The sequence below is a fragment of the Cuculus canorus genome, chromosome 20 (assembly GCF_017976375.1).
Source record: "Cuculus canorus isolate bCucCan1 chromosome 20, bCucCan1.pri, whole genome shotgun sequence".
NCBI classification, from domain to species: Eukaryota; Metazoa; Chordata; class Aves; order Cuculiformes; family Cuculidae; genus Cuculus; species Cuculus canorus.
In genome coordinates this window covers 1,935,165-1,963,130 of record NC_071420.1, presented here as the reverse complement: position 1 = coordinate 1,963,130, position 27,966 = coordinate 1,935,165, and the positions used below count along the sequence as shown (strand labels likewise).

Genomic DNA, 27,966 nt, shown 5'->3' with positions numbered 1-27,966 from the left:
CGGGGCGTCCTCATTGGCGGGGGCGCGCCCGGCGTGGCGGGCGGGCGGTGCATTGTGCGCGCGGCGGGGCCGGGCCGGGGCCATGGAGCGCTGGACCGGGCGCGTCGCTCTGGTCACCGGCGCCTCCGTGGGCATCGGCGCGGCCGTGGCGCGGGCGCTGGTGCAGCACGGCATGAAGGTGGTGGGGTGCGCTCGCAGCGTCGACAAGATCGAGGTACCGGGGCGCGCGCGGGGCGTAAACCGGGGAGGCACCGTTCGGGCGCGGCCGGGCAGCCCCGCGGCGGGAGTGCCCCGGGGGCGGGCACGGGCCGAGCGCTGCCGCCGCCCCGCAAGGCCTCGCCGGGGCCAGAGCGCTGCACGGCAGGCGGGGGCGCGGCGGGGCCGGGCCGGGCTGCGCGGGATTAGCGCGGGGCTGCGCGGAGCCGGTGCGGGTGGCTCCGGGCTGTGCGGGGCTGTGCGGGGATGCCTGAGGCTGCCCTGGGCTGTGCGGGGTCCGAGCGGGGCTGCCTTGGGCTGCTCCGGGCTGCTGCGGGGTCGCTGTGGGCTGTGCGGGGTCCCCCATACGCGCCCCCCGGCAGAGGAGCGGCCGCCGCAGCCCGCGGTGCGTTCCCGGGGCTCGGGGGGGGGAGTTTCCCACTCCGCAGGAGCAACGCCGGTCAGGTGGGAGTTTTTCCTGAGGGGCGGATTCAGTTCTTGGCGTGTTTTGGGGCTCAAACCTTCTGCTCGGGGCTGCGCGGAGCGGCTCCGGCTGCCTCCGGGGATGCGAAGTCCTGCGCGGCGCGGGATGTGCCGAGCGCTCTGCCGGTCCCGGGATGCTCTTTTTAGGAGTTAAAATAGAGTTTTGGTCCTTAACGCTCTTTTGACCCCTACAGCATCTCTAGAGCGAAGCCGAGACCCTCACAGCAGCGGCTTTAGAGTAGAGCCGCTCTTTCCCCCGTGACGCACATCCCTGGAGCGAAGGGATGCTTCGGCGGTAGCTTAGGAATAAAGGTGATGAGAAGAAATCGTTTCTGTGGGATCCCCTTTTGTAGGTGGGGTGTTTGTAGGCTTTACCTCGCGCTGGCGCGAGCTGAAGCTTGTTTGCTTTCTAAGTTTCTTCTGAGGGAGGGAAGAAGTTCTCCTCAGGCGGATGAAGTGTTGTCCGGGGGAGTCGGAGCCTGCAGAGCTGCGGGAGATCTCGGAGCGTTCAGTGCTTGCGTTTCCTTAGTACAGATGATGGGGATTCGCGGAATCATAGAGTGTCCTGAGTTGGGAGGAACCACAGGGACCATCAACTCCAGCTGCTGTCCCTGCACAGGACAACACCAGCACTGACATCAAGAATAAATTGTCCTAAAAATCATAGAAAAGGCTTTTGGCACTGCTGGTGCTGCAGAGGAGTGGGAGCGAACAAAGAAATGCTCGGAAGAAACACAACTTTTGCAGTTCTTCATCACGAATCAGAGCGCCAGTTGCAGAGAGGAGGAAATACACCAGCGTGGCTCACTGAACTGTCCTCTGGGGCTTGTCTCTAATTTTGGCTTTCCCGATGTTTGGATAGTGCGGTTTACAGGGAAAGCGGAGCTCTCCAAAGGCTTTCCCACGCGTGGCTGATAGTGTTTAAAGTCCCTCCGTTCCCGGACTGCACGAGGCTGCTGGAGCCGCGCAGGGGCTGCTCAAGGATGGCGGTGTTTCCCATTCCCCTCCAGAAAAGTCATTTCAAATATCATCCTTTCTTTTTATTTCCTTTTGAAATATTTTTGAGTTTCTTTACTAATGAAACTTGTCTTTTCCTTTGGTGCTGCAGAGGAGTTTCCTTCCATTTTGAAGCCCCAGAGCCCTCCTTTTTGATACTTTTCTGGCAAAAATACATTATAGGTTTAAGAAAGAGCAGTCTTTTTGAGGTTTTTCCTTTTTATTCGAATATGCACAAGTGCCACCGTGTTTTATACAGGTGATTTACCTGCACTGTACGGTCTGTGCCTGTGCTGAGCAGTGTGCACTGTTTGGCATCTTCCAAGTCTCTTGTTCTTGCTCTGTTTCAAAAACTTGTGTTCAACACTGCAGCTCACGTTTGTCCCGGCTGCTTCTTTCTCCTCTGTCCTCTCCAAGGACTGAATTATGTTTGCAGCTCGCAGTGGTTTATTTCAGTAGGTACCTGGACTGTGTTTGGCTCCGTTTATTTTTATTTATTGCAAAGCATCTTTTCTTAAAGAGGAAGAAAATCCCCGAGGTGCCGCTGGCTCGGGCAGAGAATGGTGGTTGAGCATGAGGTGGGCCAGGATCGCTCCAGGAGCGGATCCATCCCCTCGGACTGGCTGCCAGGGATGCTTGTGTTGGCACAGATGAGGCTTGTTACCGGCTCCTGCCATCCCTTCGGAGCAGGGCTGTTTACGATAACCCAGCTTTCCTCCGGGAGCTTCACCTTGTGTTTTTCCTCTTTAAAAAAAAAAAAAGGAGGAAGATATTTAGAGTGCTGAGCTCACGCTGGGACTTGGGACTTTGGACGTGGCTGTACGAAGCCATCCCGAGGCGCGGGAGCTGGCGTTGTGTGCGGGGGGCGCAGCGAGCGATGCGGCCAGACCCCATCCTGGACGCTGCCGGTGGGGCTCTTGTCTGCTGGAGGGGCTTTGGATGCTCCAGGCAGTACGAGCGAAATGGGAAGATCTGTGCCATCAATGCTCTGCCAGCATGTTCTTACCTCGTTTAGTTATTGTATAACAGATCTATCCACAAAATACGCTCCTCTGTTATCTCCGGCTGCTGATTTTCCAAGTCGTTGTTGGTCGGGAGCTGGAGGTTGGCATCCTTGCGGGAAGCCTTGGTGGGGATGTGAAGGATGGGCCGGTTCAAGGAGAGCAGCTCACGCGTAAGGTGTGGAATGGGGAACGCGGTGCTGATGTTCTGGCTGGGGCGCGGGGAGGGGGGAACGAGAGGAGAGAGAGGGATGAAGGAGCTGAGGGCTTCATGTTGCCAGATGTGAATAAAGGAGAGGTCAGAGCATGGTGGCTGTCGGTGCTGCAGGACAAATCTTGTTGCTCTGTTAGTATTGAATAGTTCTCTAAAAACCTCTGTGGATAACAGTGTACAGAGGAGCAAACCCCAAAATAAATGAAGGCAGTTTGAACGAGAGCGGACCAGGAATGCAGTGCTCGTATCACAAAGGCGTGTGCTCTCGTTAACGGTATGCACTGGTCATCCATTTTAAGGTAAAGGGGCTGAAACTGCGCTGTATGGGGGTTTGTAACCTGCTGCAGACTGGTGACTGCAGGAGTGTGCTATCTTGTGGGGAATTTAACTCGGACAATAAATGCTATGTTGAGATTTCTTAATCTCTTGGAAAATCAGATAAGGGCTTGAGGCAAGATAACGAAGGAATGGCGAAGTTGTGGTTTTGGTACTAAACCTGTGTCACAACTCCAGTGCCCTTTGACTTCTGGAATAAAAATGTTCATGCCTTACAAAACCTGCAAATGTCTCTTTTTTGGGTTATTTTTTTCCCCTTGCTGTGGCTGCACAGAGAAGCCACGCGCTCAGCTTGCCTCGAGGGAGCACTCCCCCTGACTCCAATGGTATCCTTTCAAAATTGGATTTGATTTTTCTTTTGTCACATCTTTGCGTGTGCAGGCGTGGCAAACGCAGGTGCTGGCGGCGGTGGGTTTCCCCTCTGTAACTGTGACGCTTTCCACCTCGGTGCAGACCCTCCTGCAGTCCTCGCTCACACGCAACCCCGTGTTCCCCACTTGTGCCGCTTTTGTGAGCACAAACTTCACTGGGTCGTCCAACAGTAGCTTTAATGGTCAGACATCGAGGAATAAAATGTAATTAAGTGGCTTTATTTTAGTTTTGTTGGCCAGGAGATAATCTGGGTTGAAAGCTTGTTTTAAAGGAAAAGCCGAGAGGCGCTAACAGCTGTCACAGACTCTTTGGCACGTGCTTTTACAGACTCTGCTCTTCAGATACCTGCACATATTCCCAGTCAGGGGCGAGCATCAATGCTTCAATAAATAAGCCAAGAGTTCTTAGCAGCCTGTTAGACCAAACTTTGGTGGAATCTGCTCCTTGTTGATCACCTTCACGGGGACCCCCTTGCTGATCACCTGGGTCTCCAGCCTGCCGGGAGTCTTGGGATTTAATGCCTTGCCACGGCGTCGCTGGGGACATGAGAGCGTGTTAAGCCGCAGTCACTCGATCCTGCAGACAAAAGGCAGAGCATCGCTTTTGACGGCTCCGGTACCAGGCTCTTCCTCTTCCTTCTTCCTGATGTTTTTCAGGAATTTGTATTTAGTCTCTAGCTTCTTGCAGGAGCACAAAAAGGGAAAGGGTTTCCCCATGCACTGGAAAAAAATGTTTCCCCTCGGCTGGCAAACCTCTCTCTGGTCTTTATCCACTGTGAGGCATAAGTTTTAATTTGCAGTGTTATTCCCAGGGGCGGGGAAGGCTTGGGCGCGTTTGTGGTAAATGAAGGGTCAGGTGTGGTAAAGGCATCGGAGTACTCCGGCACATTTATTTTAGAGCACAGGAAGGTGTGAGAGAGGGCACTGTTTCCAAAGCGTTTACCGTTGAGGCTCGGTATGGCACTCGCTTTTATGATAGCATTTAATTTCACGTATTTTTATACTTGTAGAGAACGGCAAAAGCGCTGGCCGGAGTTCTTCCTCCCGCCCTGGTGTCGGAACGCTGCATTCCTGCATGCCTGGCTGGAACCGTTGCAGGAGGGCCGGGAGAAGCTCTGGTTGGGGCAGTCCCAGCAGCCTCAGGTCAGGCAGCGCTGCACTCGCTCTTGCTGGAAATCTTCCAGCAGCTCATTCATTCCTTTGACACCTCGCTGCGGGGTGCCCAGGGGCACCTGTCACTTATTTTGTCATTATTTTTTTGTTTAAATTTAAATTATATTTTATTCCAACACCTCCTGAGTGCTGTTAATTCATCCCTAAGAGGAGACTCTTCCAGTGGGAAGTCAGCTGGCTCCTGAAGTCCAATAGCCGAGAAAGGCAGGATGGGGGGAACCTCTTCCCAAGCAACACGACATCAGGCTGTGGCGGTGAGCAGGGGGAGATGGGAGCCCTCAGGCAATGGCCTTCCTCGAGGTGTTGCAGAGACTTAATCATGAATGTTGTGTTCTTAAAACAATATTTTTTTTGTCCTTTGTTGGGGTGCAGTGAGCGAGCTGTGCAGGAAGCCATAAATGCGGTTTAAAATACAACGTTTAACCAATTAATTCTAATGCATTTGTGACGGTTATTGATCAAAGGTAACATTTATAACCGGGGACCGCGTTGTCAAGGTTAGATCTTGCTTAAGAAATAGCCTTTGATAAGCTGAGCTATTGATTGCAGATGCGAGCGGTCCAATCTCTGAAGAGGTGAGTGCTCTCTTCGCCACGCAGCGCCGTGCCGATGGGAGGAGGAAGAAGCAGCCGAGCCTTCCTGGTGGGAGTTGGGCATCCCGAGTAGCTGTGTGTGGGCTGGCTGAGCCCTTCCACCGCTCGCTGCCCCGTGCTGTAAGGTGCCCGGGGGGTTCTCGACTCCTTCAGTACTCCAAGGAAGTTAATTAACGGCTAAATTTTTTTTGTAGTACTTGAATGTGGAATTTAATTACATTGCATGCAAATCACATTGGTGGCTTAGAGGTCAGCTTGTTCAAATTTGGCCTCTCGCGGCGGGTGCCTTGTCCGTGGGGTCGAGCTGTGGATGCCCCTGCGCTGCCCGGTGTCCGCAGCAGGATCTGTCCCTCTGCCCTGCAACCAGAGCCTTCTAAAAAACACAGGTTTCACCTCTGTGTCCGCGTTGTCTTAACCTCGTGACTTAAAGCAAGGTGCTCATGGGTGAGTGTGAGAGGCAGGAGTTTTAGTGCTGGGCAGAGCTGAAGGTGGATGAGTTATTGTCTCCAAATGCCTGTCGTGGACCTTGTCGCTCCCCACCTCCTCTTCCACTGGACTCGCCGCTCTCCCGGCGCACTGCTGGGCTGCGTGGTAGCCCCATGAGTTATATTTTTAAGGCAGGAGGAGCAGCTTCAGGCCGGAAAATCCCAAGGCACAATCCCTATGTAAATGAATGACCTTCAGAATCTCCTTGGCCCCTGGAAGGGTTTGTTTAGTGTTTGGCGACGGCCTTCCCTCGGGGATGGTGGGTACTCAAGGCCCCTGAGGTGCTTTTATTGCCATTTGTCCCTGAACAGATCCTGTCGTGATTAAATGCGAGAGAGATCCTGTAATTGCTGATCTGAGTAGTGGGAACAAATGCTTCACTGTCCCAATGGTTTTCCTCATCCTTGAAGCTCAGGAGGTGCGTGGGGGAAGGATTGCTTTTAAACCATATTGGATTCATCGTCCTTCTCCCCAAAATGTGCTTTAAAAATGTCTTATTGCAGCAGCCCCTCCCTTCTCTCCTTCTCTTCTTTCCCTTTGGCTTTGCAGAAGAGCAGTGATATAAGGGTATTTTGCGCTCACAGCCCTAAAAATAAGAATTAGACAAGCTTTTCCTGGGGTTTTGGAGGTGTGGTGGGGTTCTGGTTCTGCCTCTGCCTTCCTGTGTCACTGGGCAGGTCCCATGCCTTGGTTTCCTCATGGAAAACCTGGTGGCCGCTGCCCTGGGGAGGTGGGAGGGCTGTACGGGGCCGCATTCCGACATGGAGGGGGTTTTCTGATCCACTTTTTGGGTTTATGAGGCAGGGGGGTTGAATACAGGGGTGGATTTCCTGGGGCTTGTTAATAGTTTAAGCTCCGCAGAAAGTACTGTCTGTGCCAAAGCCGAGCTGTAACCCTCGCTCCTGCCCGTGTCCATGTGGGAACTGTTCATGGTCAATTCCTGGCTGACAATGCAATTATTTTGGCTTGGTTGGTCCTGGGGGGGGTGTTTGCAGGATGCTGCGGGAGCAGAGTTGCTGCAGGACCTGCAGTTTGCTTCTTAGGCTCATGCAGATCAGCTGCAGCTCCGCTCAGCTTAACTGGGGATTAGCACTGGGGCGGCAGCGAGCGGCGCTGAGCCCGCCGTGTCCGGTGGCGTCGGTACAGATGTTTAATCGTGGCACCTGCAGCGGAACTGGTAATCCCCGCTGTCGCTGCCGCGTGCTCCGGCCACGGCTGGGCACGTGGGAGCCTTCGCCGCGCTTGTCAGTGGGGCGCAAACCTGGGGTGTCTTAACGTTCAGAATCCGTCCTCTGAGTTCTGGTGCTGTGGAGCACTGGGAGCTGGTGGGGAAGGCCCGCTCCTCTGCCAGCGGGCGTTAATCTGTCTTTGCAGAAGAGGATTCGTTGAGGATTACACGGGCGTGGGACGGGAGCCCGTGACGGCGTGGCGGCGGCCGTGCGGGTGGCGCTGGGGCAGGGCGGGCAAACACCTGCGCTGGAGAAAAGCCAGAGCTGCGCCGTGGGGTGTTGAGAGGAGAAAAGGCCAATCTGGTCTGGCAGTGGGGACCTGCTGTTCTGGTACAGCGCTCTCGGTGACCGCAGCGGGTGCTTTGCAGGTGAGTTGGTGGCAGTGAGGTGAAGGGTTTGGCCAAGCGCCCGCAGCCCGGTGGCCACAAGTGGTGATTATGTTTTCCTGAGCCCTGGAGCTCAGAGCTCGCTGGTGGGTTGTCCTTTGCTGCTGCTTTGTCTCGCAGGTGGGATGCTGGGGCTGGGAAAGGAGGAAAAGCCTCCGGTGAGCCCGTGACAGAGCTGGGAATGGGTCCTGCACGGCCTCAGGAGTGCTCCTGAGTCTCACGACGAGATACAGCAATATCCTTGGGTACGACAGATGTTATTCAGGATGGGAACGTGCTGATGGTTTCCATGGACCTCTGATAATACTCTCGATCTTCAGGAGATTGCTGGGCATCTCAGACCTCCACTGATGCAAGATAACATGGTGTTTTATTTAATTAAAATGAATACTATTTTTTTTCGCTCCCTGAGCGCAGCAGAGATGTGCTCACCTGCAGTGGATGTGGCGTAGAAGGCATGTGCCGCGATCTGAGCGCGTCAGGCTGAAGCTCAAGCTCGGCTCTGCCCTTGGAGTGGTGTGTTTGGAGGTTGCCTTGGAAATCTAGGCTTGAATGGGCAGCGATCCAGCCTGCATGGCGCGGATCGCCGCGTCTGCTGTGTGCAGGCACTCGGGTGCCTTGGAGAGACACAGTCTTTGAACCCTGCCTGCGAGAGCTGCCAGGGGCTGGTGGAGGACTGCAGGTGGCTGCGATGCAGCGGCTTCAGTCTTAATAAGAGCAGTGGGATTCTTTGAGGAAAGAGAGCATCCACGTGCCTGCCTGCGTGGGAACCTGCTTTATGCATGTCGGAGCTGAAAAGCAGGCAGGCACCTGTGATGCTTGTAGGATAGTCATACCTCAGAATAAGCAAGAGAGATTGCTCTAATGAGCTGTCATCGTAAGAGCAGCGTATTTCCTCCTCCCCCATGCCAGCCCATAGCAACGTGATCCGAGCAAGCAGTGAAAAATAAAAGTGCCTTCAGCCTTGACGTAAGGAGCAATTGTTTGAGTGCCTTGAGGTAGCAGGGGCTTTCAGGGTAAATGGGGTAATTTGGCTGGAAATTTAAAATTAAGTGAGCTAAGGAAAAAAAATAACCCTTGAATGTTTAAATGCTGAAAAAAGTACAGGGAGCAGAGAGGGCTTGGAAAAAATCCAATGTGAGTCTGGAGCAGCCTGGGAGGACAGTTACCGCTACTGGGAAGACATGACTGCTCGAGCAGACCCCTGCTTAGCTGGGAGTTTGGCTTCAGTGCCAGGGATGAAAGCAGCCGAGTGGCTGCCTTGTGCCACACTGCGCCCGCGGGTAGGAAATAGGCAGGAGATGCCGCCCGGCCCCTCCGGAGCCTGTGGGATGTGTTCGCTGGGTGAAGAGCAGGTACCGTGATGATGTTCGATGGTCATGGCCTGGGTAGCATCCAGATGTCCCAGGCAGCTGATGCTGGGGATCTGCCAAGATGCGATATTATTCTGTCTCTGGTGGGTATCGCCAACCATCGCATCTCCATGGGTGTAAAGAGCCGGGCAGGAGCGAGGGCTGCCATGCCGCGCTCTGTCACACTGATGATGACTGCAGTCACCACTGCCTGGCTGGGACTGTTACTTTTTAGATGCCTCTCCCCGTTCTGCTTCTCGCTTCTGGAAGCTGATAAACAGCAAATAGATCCAAGAGGTTCCCCAGGGTTTTATTCCCTTCTCTTCCATGACGCGAGATCTGTTTTTTCTGCGTTATTTATTGTATGAGTGCTGATTTTGTGTGCCACCTGTGAGCCTTTGTAAGCACTGTGAAGTCTGTACATTTAGGATGATACAGGGTGAAAAATACAGACAAGGGCTTATCTGAGTTTTGATTGCTTTTTCATTTGTGGTGAGAGGTGGGTGGGTTTCTGAAGCAGTGCAAAAGGTTCGGTCTCCCTAATCGGGCTGCCTGTCCTTCAGATGCGCTTCAGGTGAATGGTCTGAGACTGGTGCCGGTTCTTCTTCTGTACGCTGGTTTTGGTATTGGTGCCCCAACCGATTATTGCGCATTTGCTTTTCCACTTAAACCTCGCTTTCCGAGCTTTCCCATCCACCGGTCTGCCTTCTGTCCTGCAACAGGCATGGGTCTGAGCTGAGGAGCATCGATCAGCAAACAAACGGTGAAACCCATCAATTTAAAGCTCACAAGAGGGAAGGAGAATCGCTTTACTCTCTTATTCATTTGAAAACTCCTTTTCGGCTCCCACGGAGGCCCTGTCTGGTTACCTGGCCCCGGGTACCCAGCAGCTTTAAGAAGGCTCAGTGTGATTATCTCCATTTTACAGATGGGGAAACAGCTCTGAATCTTGCCCGTGGTCACAGAGCGCACTGTGGAAATAAACCCCAGTCTAGTGCTTTATTCACTGTATATATCTCTTTCTCTATTATGCTGTTGCACTGGTATTAAATCTTAATTAAAAGAAGCTTCAAACTTCCCAATCAGTAAAATGAAAGGATTTGTCAGCCCCTAGTTTTCTTTCACAACTGTGATGCTGTTCATTGGGATTTTTCTCCTTCATTTCTTTGAGATAGCATAAGTAATTGGGGTGACTTTGGTTTCTTTCCAGTTGGTTTCTTGGTACTGCTATGTATTTAAGCATAAGCTAAATCAGTGGGATGTAGGTACCTGTGATGAATGGCAGGTCAGATTAAAAATTACCTAATGGTTTCTTCTGGCTTTAATCTCCCTGGACTAAATGTGTCTGAAGTTAATAGGATGGTTTGCCAAATAAAGCCCTACGTGACTCTCTCCTTTCTTTCCTCCCCTTAGGAGTCCCTTTAAATGTTTATATCAATTAGTTTTGTTAAACCATTTTACCAAGCCTGAATCTAAATGTGTGGCACTGTGCCCTTTCCAAGTGTTGTAGGCACAAAGAGCATTAACTCCTTCTTGGGAAGAACTGATGTATTCTTAACATAGGGGAAAAAGTCCCATAAATGCAAGACATCCTTTTAGACCCTCAAAAGCAGACAGCTATATGATATATGGTAAGTATCATGACCAGGTGTTCTCCTTCGTCTTATGTACACGTAGGTAGGTGTTAGGTGTTTTTTTCATTTGTTCATTCATTTATCCAACGCTGCTGGAAGCTGAGATAAATCGCAGTGATGTCAATGGAAAAATTGGTGTCTAAGCAAGAGGCACATCGCAGCCTGTGTATCTAATACATACTGCAGTATTGGCTCGTTATATCACATGAGTCGTTTAGATGCCCTTTGTGGAAAGCTGGTCTTTCATGGGTGGTGCAGAACTTGCCACACTCTGTTAATGCTGGGTAGCGTATCAGAATTACAGGGGAGAGGGCTTGCGTCTGTCTGTTCTTTAGGCTGCGTTATCCCAGTTTGTACCAGTAGCTATAGCACCTGCCTGTCCATTTCCAAGCATCCAGTAGTAACGGTGTGGTACAGAGGTGCTCAGATTTTGTTTCTAATCTTTGTCTGTAGCTGCTGGAGGTGCACTGGCCCTCGTCTGTATTGCAGTTATGTGGTCCCTCTCAAGGTGCTTGTGAAATCTGGAAAAACGGCTTCCCCCACCGTTTTTTGTGCGTGCAGTATCGTTAAAGAGGAATGAGCATTAATTGAGTGACTTAACAGGTGCTCTGAAAAACTCTTGCAAGCTCCCCAATTCAGCCAGTTGCTTTATATAAGTCTTGTCTTGCAAACTTGCCTGTAGTTGATGTTTCTTTGAAGAGCCTGTGATGACTCTTCATCTATAGATGGTTGAAGCGCGTTCAGCTCTGCCTGGATGTCAGTGGTGTTTGACACTTCATTTTCAAAGAGAATTTGTTAACACAAGCGTAGTCTGAGAGATGAAAGGATCCATGTTGAGTCCCGATTGAGGTGGCGAGACACCAGACAGGAAAAGGATCTTGAGAGATATCTGATTTCTTTGGTCTGTTGTGGCAGAGAAACCTTTCTTGGAGTGAGAAAGAGCTTACTCGTGGTGTATCTAAGACATAAGCTAATGAGATAACTGAGGAAGGCGGATGGACAGCTCTGCCACAACAGCCACCGCTGGCCAGAGTGCCCCTCGCTTTATGTCCTCCTTCGTCTGGGTCACCATGTGGCAGCCTGTGGTGTTTAGACCCTGTCTGCCTCCATTGAGGAGCTGTACTGAGTGGTGAAAGGTGTCACTGGATAGTGACAAGTGACATCTGAACATGGAAGCAAAGCTATTAAACACGGCATTTCCCTCTGGGCTGCAGATGAGCTTGTCTGTCCTTTCCCATCTGGCCCTTCTTCCAGCCAGTTCTCCTGGCACGAATCCTCTTTCAAGAGACTCACTCCAGTCCCTCGTGCTTGTATTTCTCATCTTTTAAAATCACTGTCGGTGCTCGATCTGAGTTCAGCAGGGCTGAATATGGATGGACTACTTCCTGCCCTGAGCTGTAAGCTTTCTTCCCCACAGCTTTGGGATGCACGATGATGCTCAGCCTCAGGATGAGATGGGTGCCCTACTTTTCCTTCTGCATGCAAGTATGTTAACTTTGAAAGGCAGCACCTGCTCTACCTGCAACGAGCACTGACTCCAGCAGTGACAATCGGAGGTACCACTGGAAAGATAATTCAGCTCAGCTTTCAATGCAGCCTGGGAACTGCAGGAGGTGCCAGGACACCAGCGCCCTTCCAAGAGCAAATTAAGACCATATTCCTGGTTGTGACCTGGTGAATTGAGAAGAAAAAGTGCCAGACATGTATTTTACAAGAAAATATGGAATGGGATGGATCCCTGTGTGGAGTGCTCATGTTTGGATGGTGGGATGGAGAGAGCTCTGAAGCTGTCACCTTGGTGCCAGGTTATGCAGAACGTGGCTGAGGACCCCTTGGCCATTTTCCCCTTTGATATCTTTGCAGGAACAAGTTCCTGTCCCTGGAGTGGTTTGGCACCTTCCAGCAGCCCTTCATACTGCTTTTAATTTTCGAAATGCTCCACTTGCAGGCTTTTTCCCCGCAACTGTTTTCTCAGGTGTGTACTCTGGTCTTCAAAAAGTATATATTTTTTTACCATTATCAGCACATAATCAACAGGACTGCATGTATAGCAGAATGAAACCAGCCCCGGGAGGGGACGGAGAGGTACGATTCAGTCCCAGGGGCACTTTTGTTCTCCATCAGGCAGGAATATTGTCTAGCTCAGCCCAAGCAGAGCTCTCCAGAGAGCGCAATGCTGTTGGGATGTATCGATCTTTGGGCTGAACTCAGCATGTCTGTCCCCTTCTCACATGGTGCTGTGAGAGCAATAGTAATAATTCTTGTGTTACTGCAGTGCTTTCACTGATGTGGTACCCTGAAAGGAGGACGGCTTCTGGGCCGGACCGTGAGACCTGGGCTGCTTTTAGCTTGTGGTCTGTAGGAGCTGCGGGCTGTTGCGAAAGGCAAAGCAGAAGAGCTTAAACTCACTGTCCAGGGACTTGGACCACCTCTGCAGTGGTCTTAGGTATTGGGAAAGGTAGAAAATCATTTACTGAACAGAGCCACTTGCCCCAGAGGAGCTAAATTAATGTCCCTGGGGCACAGAGAGAGGTTTGGAGCTCCTGGCTTGTCTGTCCCTCTCCCATTGAAGATGTTCAGCCCTGCTCTGTGTAAAACCTGGCTAAGAAAAAGTTGGCCACTGAAAAAGCCACTGCTGAAGAGCACGCGTTATGATTCAGAATTGGGAGCCAATCCAGATCTTGAGGTGGATTTGTTTCCTCTCTTTGGACTTTGTGGCATCTGACAGGGTTGCCAGCCCTCCTTGTTCCCCCGAGGCACAGCTGTCCTGTGCTGTGCTGTGCTGGCCAGGGAGCAGAGCTGGTTCCAACACCACTTCAAGGACCGGGACCTGCAGGTTTCCTGGGCGTGCGGGTGTCTGATCCATGGGATGGCACATGTTGGAGCCCAGGTGGGTGGGAGCTGGGCCTGTGCTTTGGTTTGCTGTTCGCCGGGTCCTGTGGTGGTTGCAAACTGATGCACCCCCCGAGATCACCTGCCAGCCTCTGTGGAGGGAGCAGGCGCTGTGCTGGCTTTGATACGTATTTTTTTTTCCTTCTCTCTTCCACTTTCCCTTATGTTCCATGGGGGTTTTTTTTGTCTAATGTTTGTCAGAATTTGGGCATCGGGCTGGCTGGCAGACTCTGCGGATGTCATCAATGCTGTGTGTTTTGAAAGGCTACACTCTGCCAAAAGAGCAGCTCTGCTAAATAAAAGGGACGGGGGACCCCAGGGGCTTGTTAGCTGCCCTGGGAGGAAGGATGCTCTGGTTTATCACCACTTTCATTAAAGCGTCCACAGGCAGCGTGACTCTCTGGGCTCTTCCTCGTGTCAGTACAGATGGTGGAGCTGTTTTCAGCCATCTACCTTCTCCAAATTGTGGGAATTTCTCCATGCGCCCTCCTGGAGGGTCAGGAGGGGCTGGGCCAGTCTGGGAGGTGATGCTGCACCTCACAGCGAGGAAAAAAATCAGCATCCTTCCAGTGCGAGCTTCCCAGTGGTGTTCTGGGTGCTCTGAGTTTCTCTGGCTGGTCTTCCCTGTGTCCTTGTTTCTGGCCGAGGCTGGGTGAGCTCCTGGGCAGGTGCTCCGCTCCAAGCTGGGCTGGTGCTCCGTTCGGCAGCCACCTTCACGTGCAATCGCTGTCCTGCGCTGTCTGCTTCCAGCCAGGGGATTTCTGTGCTGGGCCTCACTCCTTTCATAACCGGCTGTGAATTGCAGTCCTTGGTATGCAGGGAGGAGCTGGGAGAAGTGGGAAAGCTGCCTCTGGCAGGAGGAGAGCCTTATGGCACCCACTGAAATGTCACGCTGGGGAAAGCCCCGTGGGCCATGGCGTTCGAGTGATTTGGTGGACATTTGTAGCCAGAGTCCATCTCTCTGCAGAAACCAGACATCACGTGGCTCTCGCCTCGCGCTGGAAGCTGTCACTGTCGCTAATATGACACATCAGAGATGAGATGCTGCTTCTCATTAGCATCAGGGGGTAAAGGGCATCCTCCAGAGGATCTGGTGCCGTGGCTGCCGCATCATTAACACAGGCGGCCAGCAGCAGCTCTTGGCCTCTCGTTTGTTTTATATCATCTAGTCTGATAACAAATCTGGATGCTTGGAATAATTGTTGGTAATGGCTAATGAGGAATTGTCAGGTATGCGATTGTGTGTCCTTTATCCGCGCAGCAGTGTGGCAGACTTTATTTATTTGTATTTTGCCAGCACCTGCTCACCTTGATCTCTGCTGCTTGGGGTGATGGATGAGCACAGAGTGTGTCCTCAGGTTTAATAACTTAAGGCTGAAGCGCTCAGACTCTTGTGTATATCGATATTCCTTTTTTCCTAATTAGCATTTACAATGATTCTTCCCTAGCGCCTGCTCTTGAGACGGGCTCGCCAGGAAGCTGCTGTGTTTCGTTAGCCCTGGGGTGTGTTTTACTGGCTGGATAAGCTGCTCCACAAGGAGAGGAGGCTGATGGTTGTTTTCTTCTTTCCTCTTCCCTAGAAATTGGCAGCTGAATGCCAGAGTGCCGGCTATCCAGGGACCCTCATCCCGTACAAGTGTGACCTCTCCAACGAAGAGGAGATCCTGTCAATGTTCTCCGCCATCAAGACCCTTCATCAAGGAGTTGATGTATGCATCAACAATGCGGGGCTGGCTCGCCCGGAACCCTTGCTCTCGGGGAAGACGGAGGGCTGGCGGACAATGATAGATGTGAGTAGTGCTGCTGGGAAAGCGGGAACTGTGCTTGATTTTTATTTCTGCTGGCCACCAGCACCATTGTCCCTATCTACATACCTCCTGTGTGCAGAGCTGAGAACCTGCTTCCCGTCTGGCTCTTGCATGGCTCAAGTTTGCTGATTTGGAAGTGGAGAAACCTCATGCACTGCTGAGCCATACGCCTTCACCCTGGAGTATGAAAACACTCAATACTTTCAATAGGTTTTTTCTTTTGGCTCAGTGGCTTTCTAAAGGGTGATGAGCCTTACTTTTTCTTTTTTTTTTTCCTTCAGTAAGATAGGAAATTGAATGCCAAGCACTGGCTGTTGTAGCTAATCCTGTTAGTTGAAGCAGTGGGTTGTAAAATGGGCAGATTCTTTTTGGCTTAAAAAGCTGTAATGCTTTTTGTCTTTATGCCTTAATTTTCTGCCCATAATCTGGTTAGAGCTGGATGTGAACGAGACAATTCCATGTGCCAAACTGGGACTTTGTGCAAGTGGTCTATGCTGTTTACTAGCAGCACTTCTCCCTGGATGTTGCTGTCCTAAGATGCTACTGTGCATCTTTTTTGGGACTTCACCATCCTTTGTCAGTACGTGGTGGCCCTTTTCTGCGTGTAGCACTGGCAGCCACGGCTGTGGGATCCCAGGCCAGTTAGCGGGCCCTTGCTGCATCCATTTTATACTGGCTTTCCTGCAGCTTTGGTTGCCGAGATGCTGAAACAGGAGCTTTTTTACTTTTTCATGAGGGTAATTTTCCCTGCCTATACCATGTACTTCTGTGCATGACAGCATCGTCCATAGGCACAAAAGTCAAACTTATGGCTTTGAGTTAAGCCTTGTAGCACCTGCAGCGGCTGTGAGAGCATGTCCTAGCGAAGGAAAAGACAGGTCTATTTGAAAAGCTGCTCGAAGCTCTAGGCTTGGGGCCACTGTCTGACAGCAGAGTCAGCCGGGATCTGTTGGCTCCTGTGGCAGCCGGTGGCTGTTCATCCAGCAGCAGTTTCAGAGGCTGTATAAAGCGAAACAGAGAGGTACATTGAGGCCTTGGACTCCTGCTGCCAGGACCAGAGCGGCTGTATCCTGGCTAATTAAGTTCTTGTTAGGATTTTGGCTGGTCTGCTGGCTGCTGTGACTGCAGCCAAAGCAAAGCTCAGCTCAGCTTTGTCTGCCCAGCCAGGCTTTTGTGGGTTGCCCAGCCTGGGTCACTGCACAGCCGCATCTCCCCGTTCCCAGTTGCTATGGAGTCTTTAAAGAAAATTAAGTGAAGTGTAGCTGAGGCTGAGCCAGTGAAAAGCAGGGCACTTCCCAGCATTGTCTCTATACAAGCCTGGCCCCGCGGGTCACTTGTGCCTTGTAAACTGCTTGTCCTGGTCGCTGTCATCGTGTCTTGTGTGGATGCCTCTGTGGATGCTGCATGTCCCTCGCACTGGTTTCTCTTTGTTCTTGTGACCTTTTGTTCTTTGTAAGGTGGGCAGGCTGGGGCAGATGCCTGGCTTTTGCCGGCTGAAGGCCCTTCCTCTCTCCGCGCTCCCTTCCCTGGCTGTTCAGGTGAGAGTGTTCCCTTTGTCTTGCTTTCCCCTCCTTCTAGGGAGAAAGATTTTTGAAGTGGGGATTGTCCTATAGGAGACTTCTGTGTTGGTATTTGCAGTGATTCAAAGTTTGGGAGACTGTGGGGTCCCCATCCCTGTGGTTGCTGCTGTGTGCACCCTTTGGAGCTCCTTTGGGGTATCGAATGGGGTGGGAGGAGAGGCAGAGTGATGACTCCACAAGGTTAGTGTTAGGAAACCAGGCTGGTTTTTATCCACTGGAGAGATCTGTATGGCTATAGGTGCTCTCTTTTGCTTAGCAAAAATTCTGTTGTTGCACAGGGAACAGACTGAGACATCCAGGCTTTCTTTGTGTACTGGCAGATTTTTTTTTCCACTCGCCAGCTTCCCGGCAGCTGCTGGGTTTGCTCTTGGTTTCCTTGTAATTGTCTGAACAAAAAACACTTGCACCTTTAATCCAAAGGTGAAGCCCTGGGACCCTCCAAAGCCAAGTGCTTCACCCATCTCAGCCTAAGGAGCCTGACAAGCCTGGGCTTTGCTTTTTAGCCTGTTGGTAAGCAGCGGAAATAGCTCAGGGTTTTTCCTTTTGCTGTGTTGCCTCTGATTTGTGGCTGTGATCTCCCTGCTTAAAATCTCACTCTGAGCGTGCTGTGGCTGTGCAGGCGCCGGTGTGGCAGCGGGGCTTGGGGAGGGATTTGCTGTGACAGCTCTCCCTGCTGTGGCACGCCAGCCCCGGGAACACACTCGCCAGGTCCATTTCTCTTACATGCTCTGAAGCTCTCAGGGGGTCAGGTCAGGGGAAGGTTGCCAGCACCTTTCATGGGCCACTGGGCTTTGCAGAGCCAAGCAGGAGCAGGGATGATTCTTCCAAAGGTCCCTTTGGAGAAAGGTGTTAGTGAGCAGCACGGTTTGAGAGATGCTGCTGGAGAGTTTCAGCGTACTTCTGGGCTGCAAGACAGGAGACGTTTCTAAACAGCCATCGATCTATTGATTTGGAAGGCATTAGGGCTTTAAACTAAAGGCATTTTTTTGGTTTTGGTAAATTGAATTTTGTTTCCATGCATTTTTTATGAGCTTTGAGGCTCTGTCTCCTTCCAGGCTCCTGTCTCAGTATCCCTAATCTGTAAAATTTCTTGCTATACATTGAACAGTGAAAATCACATTATAATTTACTTATTCCTCCTATTTTATAATTTTGTAGTTCCTTAGTGTCTGGTGTTTATTCCCAAGGTGGGAGCTGCTTCTCCTGGGCTACAGGAGCCTTATGTTAGGAATTGCATCTCCGTGGCTTTACAGCAGTGCAGAGCACAGTGTTGCCAGCCAGGACATTTGCTGTGCGTGCAGGAGGGAGTGTGTTATCACAGGCAGGTTCTGAGCCTGTCGTCTTTTGGTTCACAGATTCCCCCTTTTACCCTCTACTTGTTTGTGAGGTTGTGCTTGACATGAGGCTGGAGCAAAGTCCTCCAGCCGTCCCTGATCCACAAGGGAGTAGCCGGGACTGGGTGCTGTGTACACAGACTCCAGGCTCTGGGATTTGAACAGCTCCTTCACATTTTACCTACTGACCTTTACAGTGAGGAATTCGAGCTGAACTTTCTGTTTGCACTGTTCAACGTGCAAAGGACTGTAGCACACATCCCCTCACTCCTCTAGACGCTAAATGGGTTTGATTCTTCTTGGCATTATTCATTGACCAGCGAGGCTCTGTTCTTATATACCATCTGTGCAGAGATATGTTTTCTGTAACCTATGTTTCTATATGTTCTTAGGAGCTGAGATACTAATTTTGATGCCTTAGAAAAGGCTGATTCTGGGAAGTGAAATGCTCAGCGCTTCCAGGAACAGGATCTTTTATGTTCTCCCAACCTGGCAGTTGGAACTCATTAATTACTAGAAAATGTGCCTTCATTGTTTCTGTTGCATTAACGTGCACACGCGGCAGTCACAGACCGGCTGCCTTGAGCAGCGTGCTGTGCAAAGGCAGAGCGCAGATGTGTTGGCCGTCTTTGCTAAAGGACCTTTGAACCTTTTGTTCTTAAAATAGGAACAAGACCGAGAAATGTCTTGCATGGATATTTGTAACAACAGCCTTTAGATTCTTTCTTGAAGTGATACAGCCCTAAGACTTGCTCATTTTCTAGGCACGTTTTAGGCTCCTGACTGTCTGTTCCTTGTTTTGAAATGGGATTTCACCCCGAAATCCTGTGGGTGCTATCAGAAAAAGGCAGCAAGGCAATCCCAGCTCGGCTGCCTTCCAGACAGTTGTTTTGTTGTACCAAGGTGTCTTATCGTACAGGCTCTGGACTTTCTCATGGGGCTGTTGATTAGTATCTTGCTTTGCTAATAGTTGTCAAAATGTTGTAACTCTACCCACGCAAGGAAGCGTTGCTCGCTGTGATTCACAGCGTTGGAGCTGGGTCTCAGCCTGCAGGCTGATGTTACCCTCTAGTGGCCTACAGCAATGGAGTGGAATCCAGCAGCAATGCTGCCCCTAAGACATGGTGCCTGGTGGGTGCAGGACATCTTGGAACAGGGAGGAAAGCAGGAATTTTGCTTGTCATTAAATTTTTTTTATACTAATAGTTGCCCAGATCCATATCTGAAAGGACTGGCTCCTCGCTTGGTTAAAATATCAGACTGGAGCATGTTGCTCCCACTTTTCCTGACTGCTTTACTGTGAAATCCAACACTTAAGATGTCCTGCCTGCTCTGGGCTTCAATCCAGTGCTGAGGCACTCCTTATGCAGACATGTCTGCATACTTTCTTCCTTGCACAGCCAAGGTAAATCTTCAACCTGGTGCCAAGGAATTTATCTGTGTAGTTCCAGGTGTGATGACAGAGATATCCACAGTGACTGTGTGCTCAACCAAAGTGTGCTTCAGTGAGGATGATGAGTCTACTTGTTGTGTTGCTTTGGTACTCCAAGATCAGAGAAGCATTCTATTTATCAATCTCCAAGGCAAAAACTCAAGTGTGGGCTCTAGTAATGAATGGGAAGTAAGGACTGAGACACAAGCATTGACCAGAAGATCCTTCAGCTGACCCCACTTGTTCTGTCTGCTGCTCAATAACTACGTCTCTCAAATCCAATTCTTTTGGCCTCTTACTTTCTGGTCTCCAAACTAATGTTCTTCTCTTGCATATCCTTTTGGGCTTGCAAGTCCTAGTTAGCTTGCTCCATTCTTGTTCATAGGTTTCACAACGATGATAGCCAGCCCTCTTGCATATCCTTTCTTCCACATGGCCTTGTTCCTGCTGCTCCTCCCATTTATAGTTGCACCTGACTACTGATTCATCAGAAATTCAGTTCACAGCGGTGGTTCTGGACCTGTTTGACCTGCCTATTTAGTTAGCAAAATGTCATGCCATTAGATAGGACCTGCCAGCGTGTCCTGCCTTGAAATGCTTACATTCTTTCTAGAGGGCTTCACCAAATGCTTCCTACCTTTCAGGCACTTTTCCAAACCTAAACCGCTGTAAACTTGAGCAATTAGCACTGCTGCTGAGGCAGCGTGCTCTTTCTTGCACACGCCTCTGGGTGCTTTGTATTCTAGCTGGGGGAATTTCTATTATCTCCATCTTCTTGGAAGCTTTGACTGTGTTTTATGGTCACTAAATGCTCACGGCATCTGTGCATTAATGCTGGCACATTGCAGGTGATATGACTGAGTTTAACCAAGCCGCAGTGTGCTGGGAAGTGCTGGTCCAAAGAGCAAGAGCGTGGAAAGCTCTGGACCCTGTGCTAAAGGACTAGAGAAATCGCCATGTCCTTTCATACTTGGCTCACCCAGTCAGGGCTGAGGAAAATGTCAGCGGACAGTGTGACAGATTGGTGGCTTTCATATCTGCAGGGTTACTTGCCTACTCTGGCTCTCCCGATGGCACGATGTGATCTTTGGCTTCAGTTGTGCACGGGAAGCTCTTTGCTGGCCATGTGGTGTGCAGCTCCTCTGAGCGCCTGGCTCCGACAGGCAGTATCTGGGGATTTCCTCGTTAACTAGCTGACCTAATTACCTGTTTTAGTGTCCTATCAGCTGCCCAAACTCCAGTGTGCTCAGTGCTGTAGAAAATAAACAACTTTGTTGCCTAGACAGTGTGCTGACTGTGGGGAAGCAGGTTTGTTCTCCCTTACCTTGTACTCTAGTCTTGTTCTTGTCTGTAAAACAACAAATTAAGTCCATTTATTTCTGGCAGAGGCCAAGGCTGTCTCACAGATCTGAATATCTGTGCCCCAACCCCTTGATACTGCAGCCCCAGCGTGGTCACAGCATGATGCGGGCTGTGCAGTGTGCGTGTGTGCATTTCCTTCTCTTCGCATTTGTGGGACTCGCTGTGGATCAGGGACTGGAACCTGCATCCACAGCCGCAGGGAGCAAGTTGGAGAGTGCCAGGCAGGGCTGGTAGTCTTAGTTTCTTCTTTTCTCTCCCTCAGGTCAATGTGATGGCTGTAAGCATCTGCACCCGAGAGGCATACCAGTCCATGAAAGAGAGAAACATCGATGATGGTCATATTATTAACATTAACAGGTATGCAGTGGGGGAGTATGGGCTCAGCCGTTTCTCCTGCAGAGAAGATTGAAGCAGTGGAGCTTTCATCTTAGAGTGGTCTGACAGTGCCCTGAAGGGGTTTCCTAAGGATTGTGATGGTTGATTTTCAAACCACTTTTTTTAATCCCTGCTGGTCTAAATGCAGGAAAGACCAAATCAGGGAGAAAAGGATAATTCCAACCACTTGTGATGGTGTGAGGTTGAACATTGAAACTCTCTGACCAGGTCCAGAAAAAGCCATGGCCAGTGGAGCCTCTGGTGGTCTGCATTCCCCACAGGAGAGGGGAATCCCATGTAGCCACTATGTCAGCCTCAATCTGTGTTTGTTACAGGGATTTGAGTATCCTATTGGTTTCTTCTCGGGATACTGCTTGTCTCACACCTCTCGGCATTTTCCTTTCTGCTCTCTCCTCAGTATGAACGGTCACAGCGTTGTGCCGCAGTCGGTGGTGCATTTTTACAGTGCCACCAAGTACGCAGTTACAGCCCTCACGGAGGGGCTGAGGCAAGAACTCCGAGAAGCAAAGACTCATATACGAGCTACAGTGAGTACTGTGGGCTCTCTTCCTCTCTCCTGCTTTTGTGGGTGGTAGAGAGCTGGTAGGCATTATCGGCAGAGGTTTGCCCGTTGGAAAACAGGCAAGGAAATGCAAGAATAGTACTCAGCATACTGGAATGTTCAAGTCCCGTGGCCAGCTGTCCCTGGCTGCCTCTCTTTCCCAAGCAGAGAGAGACTGGGGGGCAGAAGGCATGGCAGCAAGGAGCCGTGTCAGGGAATAAACTTCTTGGGTGCACAAAGTGGGCAGTTGCTTGTCTGGGAGCAAGCGGGGCTCATGACAGCTAGAGGGAGGCAATCAGCTCAGCTGTCCGCTCTCACGCAGAGCTTGTATCTCAGGAGTGGTGTCCAGAAGTTAATTTGTATTGCAAGCTTTCCCATCATTTTCTTTGCTTCTCTGTCCCTTTGGGACATGAAGAGGGGAGTACCCATCAGCAGGTCCCCAGAGGTACCTGCCACAACGGTCATGAAGGCTAAGTCTGCTTTCTTGAACTATTCCACTAGGAAAAGGGAAGGGAAGGAGAACCATAGAAAGGGGGCTGGGATTTTTGGCTTTTTCAGTGTGAAAAGTATTCTTTCCTTTCTTTTTTTTTATATTCTTTTGCTGAAGGGGAATTACAAATCCTATTAGGATGTGCTCTGCTTTTTTTCCAGTGTATATCACCAGGACTGGTGGAAACAGGATTTGCTTTTAAACTTCATGATAATGACCCTGAGAGAGCTGCTGCGACCTATGAGAGCATTCGGGTAGGACATGGAGAAATGGAAACAGAGGGAAGTGGCTCTGGTTATAGTTTAACAGTCTCTCTCCTGGCTAATAGCACGAGGAAATAGTTCTGCACAGTGCCTAGTGCCTTCCAGGATTTAATCGGCATCCTCAGATTCTCATCGCTCAGACCTCAGATTTTGCACTGATATTTACATACTAGGTGGATTTTCATTCAAGTTCAGCTTCCAACTCCCTATATTTTCCTTTTATTTTGATATTCCTGTAAATAAATGCCTATCAGCTTTGGCATTTTGCAGGCTATGACTTCTTTATTGAAGAGAAGATATAATAAGCAAACATGCCTGCACAAAAAGAAATGCGAGAGCATGTTTTCTTGCAGGTGGCTGGCACAGGATTTCTTGTGCTTCTCTGGGAATTTTTGATAAGGATGGCAGTGCCTGATGTGGCAGAAATACTGTGCCAGTAGTAAGATTATTCATAGGAAATGGAGAACTATCAAAACCAGACATGTCCTTTTGTTAAATTTTTAATGGATTACTTTTTTCCTGCTTGCTTGCATCACTCCTTTCCTAAGCATTAATAATGAGTTTTGACAGTGTCACTGGGTCATGTCAAAAAACATGACCCAGTGACACTGTCAAAACTCATTATTAATGCTTAGGAAAGGAGTGATCTTGTGGTTAACTTTCTGAGGTGCCCTTTGACTGAGAATCCCTTTTTTATCTTTCCAGTGTCTCAAAGCTGAAGACATGGCTAATGCTGTCATATATGTCCTCAGTGCCCCACCTCATGTACAGGTAGGTGTTGGTTGGGTTGGAGGACACTGCAGTGGGTGGCTGAGGGCAGAGAGGGGAACTGCTGCCCTGGCATTTGCTAATCAGCGTTGTGGCCGCTGTATCAGCTCTGTGCTTAGCGGAGCCTGGACTAGGGATTAGCAGTGGTCACGTTTGTTTACGGTTCCCTTATGGCAGCTATGGGATTGTGCTGCTCAGGCTGCTCGCAGCCCGTGGGCCTAGTGAAGGCTGCTCTGACCCCAGAGCACAAGGCAGGGGGAATGGAAAGGATATAGGGATGTTGTGCCCTTTTATCGAATGGTGCCATCTGAGATTTGCTGACAATCTTGGCAGCTGGGTCAGGTTCTGCCAGCCACCAAATAATGCGTTGGGCCTGATCCTGCCAAGTGCTGTGCACCTCCCCAAGGGTGGTGTGAGATCCTTGTGCTGCCAGAGGGACTTTCCTACTGCAAACTGTGAAATAAGTGACCAGCTTTCAGCTGGAGCCAGGAGGAAGCAGGAACAGTGTCAAAGTTTAGTGTATGCAATGTAAAAATCCCTGTTGCAAAAGCAAACCTTGGTCATGAGAGGTTTAGGAGCCCCTTGTGTGAACTCTGCTACTTTGGAGCAAGATTGTCTTGACATTGGATCAGTAGCAATAGCTGGTATCCTTGTCTGAAGAGGATGAGAAGTGCTGCCCATGGCCGGTCAAGCAGTGCTTCTGTTTGGCTCTCTGTGAGCAGGACCAAACTAAAGACTTCAACCATGAGAGTTTATAATCAGTGTGATCTTGCCATCTTTTCTCTGTGTGTTTGTGCTTTTATCCCTTTCACTAAAGGCAGAGCAGTCACATTCACCTTTATTTCTTTCTAACATCGTGGTCAGCCAGGTGATTTCTACTCACAGCAACTTTCTTCATGTGCAGCATGGAAGGGCCCAGTGCAGGATTTGAAACGGCCTTCCGTGCTCCAGTAAAAACCCTTTGTTGGTCTCTTCTAGATTGCAGATATACAGATGAGGCCCACGGAGCAAATATCATAGCGAACGAAGAGGATCGTGAGCAGCACCGTCTATCCACTCCACTTCGAACCCTCTCACAATTTAGGGTGTCGTCGGCTGGCTAGCAGCGTTTTAATCGAGTACCAAGGATCACGTTTGCAGAATTATTTTTCTCTCCCTCTCTCTGAGCTGGTGCCGGTGCTGAGCCAGTTTAAAGAAAATAGTAGTGGGTCTCTTTCTCCCCCACTCCTTTCTGAAACTGCTTAAGAGTAAAATGTATTTGAAAATAATGCAGGGAAGTGGTTTGTGGAAGATTGTTGTCCCCAGGCAGGTGTATTCTTCCTTTAGCTTTTTTTTTCAAGGTTTGTTTCAATCTTGTTTGCTGATGCTGTGTCTGAACGTAGGTGAAGTGGTGCAAGTTGTTTGCCTGCTTCAGTGTGCTTAGGGTTGGAGATTTTCAGTGGATGTCATACATGAATCCATTTAATTTTGGGGTTTATTTTCATCAGATTTGATTACTGATGGTAATGATGCATGTGATATTTTTCTACTTCTTTCATACTCCACTGCGCTAGACCCAGTGTACAGTGTTCCTCACCTCCCCAAGCCCTCCTTTCCCATTCACATGAATCATGCCTGCCAAGTCTGAGGAAGTATAAATGTGTGTGCTTGCTATTTCTCTTTCTTTCTAGGTAGGTAGGCAAATAGTTGGAAGAAAAGTACCTGTACTTCTGCAGGTTAGAATGATCATCTAAGTGGCATAGTTACAGTAAGAGTGAGTTGTTTGGTGTTTTTAATAAAAACTAAATGTGTGCTGTCTTGTGATCACTTCTATCCTTGGTATCATCTCCCAGCACTCTTGATGTTTTGTATGTGATGTTTGCATGCATTGACACTTTTCTGGAAATATTGATCGGTCATAGAAAGATGTATGGTGCTGTTTAAATGCTGGTGCTGATGAGCTGGAAATGTTGGAAGTTTGTTTATATGCAGAGATATAAACTCGGAGAGAGAGAGAGAGAGAGAGAGAGAGAGTGAAATGAACCATGCCGAAGCTGTCCAGAATGAAAAGATGATAGGAGGGGCATTTGCCTACAAAGCAGCAGGTAAAAGGCCTGGTTCAGATCTCGTACTAGTTCTGCGCTAGTGCAGCCACATTGTTTTGCTCTGGATTTATTATAACTTGAGGGAGAAGAGAATTGGCCTCAAAGCTGCTGTGTGCAGAGCTGGAGCCCACTTGAGTTATCTGAAGACTCTTGCAGTGTGGCAGAAACAGGTCTGTGTGTTGTCTGACGTGCTGCAGACCTAAGGAGCTGTTAATGTACGTGTTGCCTTACCGTTGCAGATTGGCTCCTGCTGCACTCTGGACTTTTCTGTAGGGTTTTGGAAGGTGAACTGTTGGTTTAGGGGGAGTAGGTACTGTCAGTTGGTCAGAGCGGAGGACTGGGAGCCAGAGAAACTTGGGTTGGATTGTTTTACTTATACCAGTAGAGCTCTATGGGAGTTCATGTGTGTTACAACACCATAAGGGGAACAGAATTGGGCCACTATTTCATGAGTTTCAACTCCCTGTAAAGCCTTGGGCAAGTCACTTTACCTCTCTGCCTCAGTTTCCCCATCTGTAAAATGGGGATAATAATACTTACCTACCTCACAGGGGTGTTGTGAGGACTCACAAACTTTTGTAAAGCACTTTGAATATGGGGAGCGCTATGTAAGTGCTGAGTGTTGATATGAAGTATTATTATTAATTAAATCTTGTGATACATAGAATTCCTTGTGCCAAAGGTGAGCAACTGTAGAAGGATACAAGGAGAAAACTGGTAAAACATGCCTTCATAATGGCAAAACAAAGGCAATTTGCCCCTTTTTTTTCTCTTTATAAATACATGCTCGTGGTGTGTTCTGTCCATTCCTATCTGTCACCGGTTTCTGTGGGCAAGCACACATAACCTCGTCTCTGGGTTTAGCCTTTTAATTTACTATGAGTGAAATTCATGCCCTGTGGTGAAGTCTCGCGCCACTGTAGAGCACTGCCCTTCTCCACCTTGCCCAGGTGGCAGCTTTGTGTGGGTTCTTTGCATAGAGCTGGGTTTCACCCATGGCGTTTTTGTTAGATCGTGTCACTGGAAGAGTGACCAGCCCAGGTCTGCAGGCAGCCAGTGATCCTCAGCGCAGCAGAGAGCTTGCACCAGCTGGAAGAGCTCTTCAGTCTTCGTGCCACTGTTATGCTTAATTTGGAGGCACTTGGCTAAGGAAGGTTCAAGCACTACCGTGATTTTTTGTGATGCCCCTGTCATGTTCAGCTAGACTTGATATGAAAATTCCTGGCATTTTCTGTAAAGTTTCTTTTGCAGGAGCTTGTTGAAATTCAGCAGATGCACTGTGTGCCATCTTTTTAAGACGTGATAGTTGAACTAGGAGTTGGAGGCAAAAAAGAAAAAAAAAGTTGAGAAATTAGGAAATTCTGAGCCAAAACAAAACATGAGCAGGGATGTGGATAGCATGGGTGAAACCCTCAAACTAGTGGTTACAGGTGTTTACAAAGTTCAGCAGATGTTGAAATTCACAGCTGAGGAGAGACCTAACTTATCTCTCTGCTTTGCAAAAGGACTTTTAGAGAGAATTGCTTAAGATGCAGCGCCTTGAAAAAGGGCAAATCTGGGCAGTTGCTCCCTCCAAATAACAACCTGGCTGACCTGCAACCCTGGAAGTTTGCTTTTTTTTTTACCCCCGAAGAACATTTGTAACAATTGAAAGTCTATAAAATAACCTTGAAATGATATTCCGTATATTTTTCCATTTCAAATGTGGTTTTCGGGTTTTGAAGTGCGGCCTGTGGAGGGGCTTGGCATGGGTGGCTTGGCCGTTCTGCCTCGTGTAACCTGGTGGCACCTCGAGCCATCTCCCTGGGATGAGATGGGATCGGCAGCGCTACTCTGAGGCGTTTAAGAAACCCAAACGTCAGGGTAAACTGTGGAATTCATCTGTAGGTTTCTAATTGTGAACTGTAAAATAAAGAATAAAAAGAGAGGCACACTGTTGTTCTTCTGTTGTGTGTATAGTAGTTTTTATGTTAAAACATAGCATCCTTTTTACTGTCCACAGCTAAGCTTTCTTTTGAGAAGGGTTCCAACAGAAATGTGTGGGTTTGGTTCTTCATGAGAAGAAACATAATTGCTTTCTAGAGCAGAATAGCATCCAGTTGTGTCACGGATAACCTGTGGAGGTTGGACTCGTGTCCTCGTTCAAATGAAGCCGCAGTCACTGAAATCCCCAGGTAGGCTGCTGGGCACTGCTGAGTCTGACTGAACCGTGCAAGGGATGAGCTGCTCTTGTTATTCCAACGTGGATATTGAACTGTTTCAGTCTCTTGTGCTTGCCTCGAAGCAAGACAGATTATCGTTGTTAACTGAAGGCATTTTTTCCCCAATCCCCTTTCAGCTTGTCCAAGCGCACAGGCACATTCCCGAGCTCAGCTTTGCCGTCGCTGAAATACCAGGTTTTTGCAAATAAGTAATGGAACAGCTGACTTGGCTGCCATTGCTGGGTTTGAGACGGATATTCTGGGTACCCTGTAAATAGGTAGAGAGCATTTGTAGAATTAAAACCAATTAAATTTTCTGACTCGTGGTTTTTGGGTTTTTTTGGTCATATAGAGCATATATCGTCA

At 49.5% G+C, this 27,966-nt stretch overlaps 1 protein-coding gene across 3 annotated transcripts; it reads left to right on the top strand.

Moving 5' to 3' along the window:
• The first annotated feature begins 21 nt into the window (after positions 1–21).
• Positions 22–27,895, top strand: DHRS11 (dehydrogenase/reductase 11). 3 transcript variants are annotated; one of them, XM_054085335.1, is made up of 7 exons: positions 22–214; positions 14,922–15,131; positions 21,120–21,214; positions 21,651–21,780; positions 22,423–22,538; positions 23,253–23,318; positions 24,294–27,895. In XM_054085335.1, exons 1-7 carry the CDS (start codon positions 83–85, stop codon positions 24,310–24,312), a joined length of 768 nt encoding a protein of 255 aa, XP_053941310.1. In that variant the 5' UTR covers positions 22–82; the 3' UTR covers positions 24,313–27,895. The 3 variants fall into 3 exon arrangements, with proteins under 3 accessions (XP_053941310.1, XP_053941309.1, XP_053941311.1); XM_054085334.1 differs by having other exon boundaries at positions 22,446–22,538; positions 24,294–27,894; XM_054085336.1 differs by lacking the exon at positions 22–214 and adding an exon at positions 7,308–7,445 and having other exon boundaries at positions 22,446–22,538; positions 24,294–27,894.
• Positions 27,896–27,966: the final 71 nt, after the last annotated feature.

Excerpts from the sequence above, each read along its gene's own strand:
- DHRS11 (XM_054085335.1), top strand. The coding sequence starts at position 83 with ATGGAGCGCTGGACCGGGCGCGTCGCTCTGGTCACCGGCGCCTCCGTG. Across the intron at positions 21,215-21,650 it reads CATATTATTAACATTAACAG|TATGAACGGTCACAGCGTTG; the intron begins GTATGCAGTGGG and ends CTCTCTCCTCAG. Across the intron at positions 21,781-22,422 it reads AGACTCATATACGAGCTACA|GATGTGCTCTGCTTTTTTTC; the intron begins GTGAGTACTGTG and ends AAATCCTATTAG.